The 7,690-nt window shown below is 39.4% G+C and overlaps 1 protein-coding gene across 1 annotated transcript; it reads left to right on the forward strand.

The window, feature by feature from the left end:
• Positions 1-1,044: 1,044 nt before the first annotated feature.
• LOC104420465 (probable disease resistance protein At5g66900) lies at positions 1,045-5,525 on the forward strand. Its single transcript, XM_039301522.1, has 5 exons — positions 1,045-1,930; positions 2,499-2,902; positions 3,169-3,518; positions 4,281-4,495; positions 4,603-5,525. The coding sequence occupies exons 1-5, from the start codon at positions 1,264-1,266 to the stop codon at positions 5,436-5,438; spliced, it is 2,472 nt and encodes an 823-aa protein (XP_039157456.1). The 5' UTR covers positions 1,045-1,263; the 3' UTR covers positions 5,439-5,525.
• Positions 5,526-7,690: the final 2,165 nt, after the last annotated feature.

Consider the following 7,690-nt stretch of genomic DNA (forward strand, 5'->3'; position numbering starts at 1 on the left):
TAAAAAAATCCTAAGCAAGTATCCTATGACACATTTTATCCCAAAATTATTGTTTTCCTAAATTAATATCCTATGACACTTGTCTTTTGGTACCCTTTACCTAAATCTCTCATCCGTGAAAATCCATACTTGTAAATACATGTGGACTTTTCACGTTGGATCTATCATTCTCAAAGTTAGATCCATCTTGCAATTGTTTACCACGTGTGTTTACATTTATGCATTATAACGGGATAATGGACGGAATGCTCACAAAATATAGAATTTGATTAGGAGACCAGTTTGAGATATTTTGTGAGACCAAAATTAGTTTAGGGTAAATATGTGCACATGCACATTGGGAAAAAAATCACCAGCGTACTCAAAAAACACACAAATGCAATTGGCAATGCATGAGAAAAGAAATAACACAGAGAACTGAGAGCAAGAAAACGAAGGAAAACGGGGGAGTTTGGGAGAAAAACCCCAATGAACTGTGAGCAATTTGTGTGGGAGCTTGAGTACGAACATAGCCACTTGTTCCTTGGCCAAACATAACCTGATTCTAGGCCAAGAAGCGTGCAAATGTTCTTCTCTATTTTGCCAGTCGAAATTAGTAAATTGTGCAACCAAAACCAGTAGTTGCTTACGACATTTGCAAGGGTAAAGACTTCTGATTTTTGTTGCTTTGGATGTTAGATATTTCAATAATTTTGAAATATTGGATGCTATTAAGAAGTGATAAAATGTTTAAAATTTATTGTAACCTCCATATACTACCAAATCCAAAAATTACCTTACCCTTTATTCCTCGGATTTTACATCACAACTTATAGTTGCAATATTTGATTTCATCCAATATGTTCGAAATGCATTACTAAGCACCTAATGGGAGAATTTGTATTTTGCCATCCACATCAAATACTCACTTTTAATTTAAAAGCTCCTATGGTTGGTTAAAATGTTTTCAAATTTTAATGGGGTAAACTAAGTTTCCTAAGAAACTTCCCGTACGATGACTATAACATGTCTGGCCTGAGGATAGTCTTCCACGACTACCGCTTTTACAGAGTGTCTCTCACCTTTTCTTTCGTCTCTTTCTCCATCGCTGCTTCAAAGACCAAGAAGGTCCTCTTCCTTCTTGCCTCTTCGAAAAACCCAGAAAATTTATAATAAAAAAACAGAGAGAAACATCCTCGGGACGTGCGTTTCAGTTCTAGTGTACCCATCAAAAGTTTTGGATTTCTTAGCTTGCTTGGTCTGTGAAGACAGAGAGAACAAGAAATGAAGGTTGATTTTGCAGGAGGTGGCGTGGGAACAGCATTCAACGAGCTGTTCACGGCCGTTAAGGAGATAGTGCAAACCGTCCGAGCGTTTGGTCCCCAGCTCAAGAAGATCGAAAACACCTTGCGCAAAATAGAACCAATCATCAAGGAATGGGACGAGTTCAACAAACGGCTGGACCGTAATCCGACAGAGATGGATCCGATCAAGGACCTATTGGATAGAGGCAAAGGACTGATCGAGAGGTGCAAAAGGATCCGCCGGCTCCACGTGTGCAAGAAGTATATGCACTCCAAGAAGCTGAAGGCATTCAATGCGGAATTATTGGGTGATTTCAAGCTTTACATCCAACTGCTGGATGCAAGAAACAACGGCGAGATGTTGTGGGAAGTGAAGGAGATCAAGATGGAAGTCAAGCAAGTCAAGGAGTTGATCTGCCCCGGTCAAGTGAACGGTGTTGCCCTCCAGAGCGGACTCGGGGCTGCGGGCAACCTCGCGGTCCCTGATGCGCCTGATTTCATTGTTGGGTCAGTGGTGGAGACGTCTTTGAGGAAGCTCAGGGAGCAGTTGCTGGAGGAGGGAGTGTCTGTGATTGTTGTGACCGCTCCAGGTGGGTGCGGGAAGACGACCCTGCTTAAGAAATTGTGTCATGACAAGGATGTTGAAGGTATGTGTGCTTAGTGTTTCGACTGATCCAGAACTAATTAAAGTAGGAAATTCATTGATTGATCCTTGCCAATCGTTCGCCTCAAAGCCTTTGGTTATCCATTCATGTGTTTAGGAGCTGTTGCTTAAACAATGTTTTACTTGTGCACATATTGACACGATCGAATCCCATTACCTGTTCTCTCTGTCAAGCGATACAGTTCCTTGTAGATGTGAATGTTTGCACAAAGATTTGCTTGGGTTTTATGCAGATGGATGTTTCATCAAGTAAAACAATCTTCTTGTCATGGTTTATTTTCAGTTTTGATATCATGTCCAATCTGATAAATCTTTCCTGAGCTTTTAGATATGCAATAACTCGCCTCCGTTTGATTATGCTGAGTGCCTCTCTTAATCAGTCAAAACCTACTCTTCACACACCATAGGATTCACGCTCTTTATTTCTGATTTCTGCTACTTAGCTCTGTTTCTTATTCTACCAAATCTAATAAACTAGAAGTGTTGCTGCAAATTTTCATACTCTTTGCAAGCGATAGGAGTCAGACTTACTGTGGTGTGCATGCATATAGGCAAATTCAACAACATCATGTTTGTCCCTGTCTCGAAGAAGCCCACCCTGACAGACATTGTCCAGAAAATGTTTCAACATAATGGTCTCAAGGTTCCTGAGATTGTAACGGAAGATGATGCAGTTCATTACATGCAGCAACTGCTCATAGATATAGGCCAAAGTCCTGTGTTGCTTGTGCTGGACGATGTCTGGACTGACTCGCAATCCATAATCGAGAAATTTGTCTTCAAGAAGATAAAACATTACAAGATTGTGGTGACATCAAGATATGAATTTCCTCATGTTGGTCTTGTGCATCACCTGAACCCACTGCCTCATGGGGAAGCCTTGGAACTTTTTCGTCAATCTGTTGCTGTTGATGGTAGAAGCTTGGTTGCACCAGATGATGATATCTGGGATAAGGTATACTCTCGCTTGTCTGCGTCCATGATAGGATTTCTTATGGTCATCAAAACTGAGATTATTTTTTTCTTTAAAGAAAAAGTTAAATAAAATCAACCTGCCTAAGATAGGCTTACCATGTTACATCCAAGCTCTTTACCATGTGCCTAACCTATGCCAATTTTACTTTGATCTCTCTTTCATCAAATAGAGGCCATGGTTTGTACTGACCACCATTCCTATCTAAGTTCCCATAATAGTTTCTGTTTTCTTTTTCCCTGTGGCAGATAGTGAATCGCTGCAAGGGATTGCCGTTGGCTCTTACAGTCGTTGCCAAGTCTCTCCGAGGAAAGGATCGTTCGTTCTGGGAAACAAAGCTTCTTAATTTGTCCCGTTTGGGTTTGGACAGTGACATTCTAGATTGCCTCAGAAAGAGCTTGGATGACTTGGATGGTGACCCTTTGATCAAGGAGCATTTCATGGACCTCGGCTCATTTCCAGAGGATCGCAAGATCCCCGCCACTGCCCTTATTGATATGTGGGTGGCGTTGTACGGGCAAGATTTCAATGAAATGCAGGCTGTTAATGACCTCCATGAGCTCGTTTACAGGAACTTAGCTGATCTCGTAATCACCAGGTATGGATCTGAAGTCTCTTATTCCAATTTTTATAGTTTTCCACTGCTCTAAGTTGCCTCATCACATTGTAGTTGGCGTATGAGTAATTTTTCCTAATACGTAGCAGTTAGAATGCGTGTGAGATGGACAGAGGCATGATTAGCAGAACGCACCATCACCTACAGCCCTTTCCTCTCCAGGGGCTTCCACGAAATGAAAAGGGACGGCATCGTCGTATGCTCGACATTTGTTGCCCTAGTTTATATCCCGGAGTACTCCTATGGCCGATCTGTCACCCAATCTACTTAAACAACCTTAAAGGCTTGGCCCCATCCCGTTTGGAGAATGACCCCTTATGGCACGGCTTAGTCATTTTGGTCCAATTCCATCAATTTTTGTTGAGGCAATTGTTACTTGTTCATCGTCAACTGATCTAGCTCCTGATTTATATGACATTCTTGATCCTTCCTATGACTAGTCTTCACGGCTGGAATCAAAATACTTTCCTGTTTACCCAGAAATAGGCAAACTGGATGTTTGAATCCACACCACAATTACTGCACTTGACGTTCAGCTATAGTGTGTTCCGCATTTTGAAGGTCAAGTGGATTATACAAAGGCCTGTAAAGAACATTTTTATCTCCTGACTTGATTTCTTAAATGTGGGACAGATCAGATGTCTTTCTTTACCAGTAAATTGGTATCGTTGAATGCCTTGCATCAAACTTTAGCACAAAAACTCCATTGCAAAGGCTTATATCCGAGCTATTGCATACCTACAGGAGTGATTCAAGTGAGGAGGAGGACAAATGTTACAGCAGCCACTATGCTACACAGCACGATCTGCTTAGAGAGTTGGCTATCATGGAGTGCAACCAAGGGGAAGTAGAGAACAGAAAGAGACTCATTCTGGACTTAACCAGAAATAATTTTCCCAATTGGTGGAGTAAGCAAAAGCAACCGACTCTTGGTGCTCGTCTAGTGTCCATCTCCACAGGTTAGAACTCTCTCTCTCTCTCTCTCTCTCTCTCTCAATGACCTTTAGGGAAAAATTCAGTTTGTTGGTAGTTACATTATCTTTAACCTTCTATGTTCATGATGCAGATGGAAGATTCTCAACACCTTGGCCAAATCTTCAATTACCTGAAGCCGAGGCTCTTGTCTTGAACATCGAGACCAACCAAACCAAAACTTATGCTTTGCCGGAATTCATTGAGAAAGCAGATAAGCTCAAAGTCCTAATAGTAACAAACTACAGTTTCTTTCCAGTTGAGCTATGCAATTTCCATGTTGTTGGGTCCAGTTTAAGGAGGATCAGGCTCGAACGCGTCACGGTTTCTTTCCAAAGCATGGGAAAGCTACGCTTGGACAATTTACAAAAGATATCCTTTTTCATGTGTGACATAGGGCAGGCTTCGACGTCGATCGACGCCAAAATCTCTTATGCAATGCCAAAATTAGTGGAGCTCGACATCGACTATTGCAATGATCTCATGACAATACCGGATAGCATTTGTGAGATAAAACCTTTGAAGAAGCTTAGCATCACAAATTGCCACAATTTCTCTGCACTTCCTGAACAGCTTGGGCAATCAACTTCCCTCGAAGTGGTTAGGCTTAATTCATGCACAAATTTGTTGCAATTACCAAACTTGATTGGAACCCTTCAAAAACTGACGTCTCTCAATATATCTGATTGCCTAAACCTAAGCACTTTGCCGAATCAAATTGGTCAACTAGATAATCTCAAGAAGATCAACATAAGAGGATGTTTGAGGTTGTCTGAGCTACCACGGTCAATCGTGAGGTTGAGGAACTTGAAGAAGGTGATTTGTGATCAAGAAAGAGAAGACTTGTGGAAGCCTCTCAAGAATAGTCTCAGTAGCTTGAATATAATGGCATTTGAAGAAGAGCCTAACTTAGATTGGCTGTGTGATTAAGAAGAGGGCTATCAACCGATGATCTTTGAGCTTTTCCTATATGTTAAAGTGTTAGTCTTTGAACTCTTTTATTTATTGGTTTTTTTTCTTGCTGTTTGTCATATTTATTTCCTATACTTTGTACCTATTTATTTTATTTTATTTTTTGGAAAAATGACAAGTGATTCGTAAACTTTAATCTAATGTATAATATAATCCACGAATTTTTAATTTGTTTAAAATTGTCCTAGACAATAACCTAATGTTTGAATTTTCAATTTATTCTTTAAATTTTTAATACATAGTCACGTTTTTAGATTATATGGAAATATTCAATGTATGACATTAAACATTTTCATCAACTAACTTGATCATATACTAAAAACTTACAGATTACATTGAATAAATTAAAAGATCAAGAATAATGTTGCATATTATGCAAATGTTCAAGAATTATATTTGATAAATTAAAAGTTCAAAAATTATATTACATGTTAGGTCGAAATTCCATGACTACTTATAACATTATCTTTTTCTTTTTTTTTTTTTTGATGTGGGTGGTTGATTGGACCAAATAATTGATGAGTAGTGCCACATCATTTTTTTTTCTGAGCCAGAATTTTTTTTCCTTTTATTTTTTCTTCTTTCCATTTCTTTTCTTGCCTTCTACCTCCTTCCCCTTCGTCTACCGCCAACAATCCCCCTGCAAATCACAACTCGTGGCGCCTTACCACCGCGACCACTTCAGCATCTCCTTTTCTGTCTCTCTTCCTCCGGCCAAAAGATTCTTTCTATCTCACGAATCTGAAGTGCAAACTCAAATCCGAGACGCTGCAACCTCGCATTTGAGGTCGTGGAGAGAGAGAGAGAGAGTGAGAGAGGTGCTTGCAATGTTATCTGAGCGAAGCTTGTGGTGGTGTTCGAGTGCGGCTTCGTTGTGGTGGTGGCTATCGGAGTGGCGCAGCAGCAGACAATCATGGTCGGTGGCGGCATTGCTTCGGCACTGGTGGCGGTGTTGGGGGAAGACTAGTAGATGATAAAAAGAGGTATGAGAGAGAGGAGCATACAGTAAAAAATGAGGCTTTTTGAGATTTGGATTATTTAGTTATTTTGCAAATTCCTCAACAGGAAATGACTTATAATTATCCCTAATTATTTCACAGGGTGCCCATCTTTATCAGTCAGTCATCCACTTGACTTGAGCCATCTGACATGTCCTCACAACCTTTGGATGGACCTTTTTGACCAGGAATAGTTGATTAATTTGGCAATTGTAAGGTTTTCATATTTTATTCAATTGTATAGGGAGGTGAAAGTAATATGTTCAATTAAATTTTAATTTTTTTATTTAGTCAATATCCTATATTTATTTTATAACTCATTATGTGTGCTGTGTATTACATACAAATTTTGAAACTATACTTCCTTATTCACACATTCTCACTCTAACTTCCGAAAAGTTAGGGATTTGAACATTTTACTTTTCCCTTCTCAAGTGAGAAAGTGGCCACTATGACAATTCCTAGTGATTAATAAAATTTTAATTCGGCCAATCATGATATTAGGTTACTTGGCCATGTCATGTAGATTGGAGAATAAAAGATAGGTCCTTGAAATTTACCATAAGTTCATTACTTGGATTCACTCGTATATCGCACTAGCTTCTAAAGAAGCATCTAACTAATTAGCCAATTATTAATGCGCCTCCACTTTTGTCAAGTGCTGGTAAACATCATGCTTGAATAAAAATTATATTGCTTCCTGCGGAAATTATTTGAAAGAAATTTATCGTCATTCGTGTGAACTTTTGACTATAGTATTGTTCCTTCTAGATGGATTGGACCGTCGTTGATTGGCTACTGTGTGAAAAGAAGAAGAGAATATATGAAGAAGAAAACTGCGAAACTTTATTGGCATGAGCTAATGAAGTTTCTGCGTAGGGTCCAAGCGTAAAGGCGATGTTGCGGAGGTCATCTTCTTGATGTAATCCAGCTTACGTTGGACACGCAAGGCTTAGCAGCACGTAACGTCATCATATCATACGCCTTAATTCATGGTTAATCCAATTCAAACTTTGAATGAAAACTATGACTCAAAAAGAAAATTCTTATGCAATGATGAATCCATTTGAAAGAAGCAAGGTCGAGGAAAAGAGGGATGTATGAATAATGCGTGGACTGGGATATCCAAAATTCAAAAAAATTTGCAACTTGCCAGACAAGTTTGAGATGAACTTCATTAAAATATCAGTTTTTGGTATTAACATTTCAAAG

Source organism: Eucalyptus grandis, chromosome 9, assembly GCF_016545825.1.
Source record: "Eucalyptus grandis isolate ANBG69807.140 chromosome 9, ASM1654582v1, whole genome shotgun sequence".
Classification (NCBI taxonomy): domain Eukaryota; kingdom Viridiplantae; phylum Streptophyta; class Magnoliopsida; order Myrtales; family Myrtaceae; genus Eucalyptus; species Eucalyptus grandis.

Bases quoted from the DNA above. Each gene is read 5' to 3' on its own strand.
- LOC104420465 (XM_039301522.1), top strand. From the start codon at position 1,264: ATGAAGGTTGATTTTGCAGGAGGTGGCGTGGGAACAGCATTCAACGAG. The intron at 2,903-3,168 runs GTATACTCTCGC...TCCCTGTGGCAG, and splicing joins ATGATGATATCTGGGATAAG to ATAGTGAATCGCTGCAAGGG. The intron at 3,519-4,280 runs GTATGGATCTGA...GCATACCTACAG, and splicing joins GCTGATCTCGTAATCACCAG to GAGTGATTCAAGTGAGGAGG.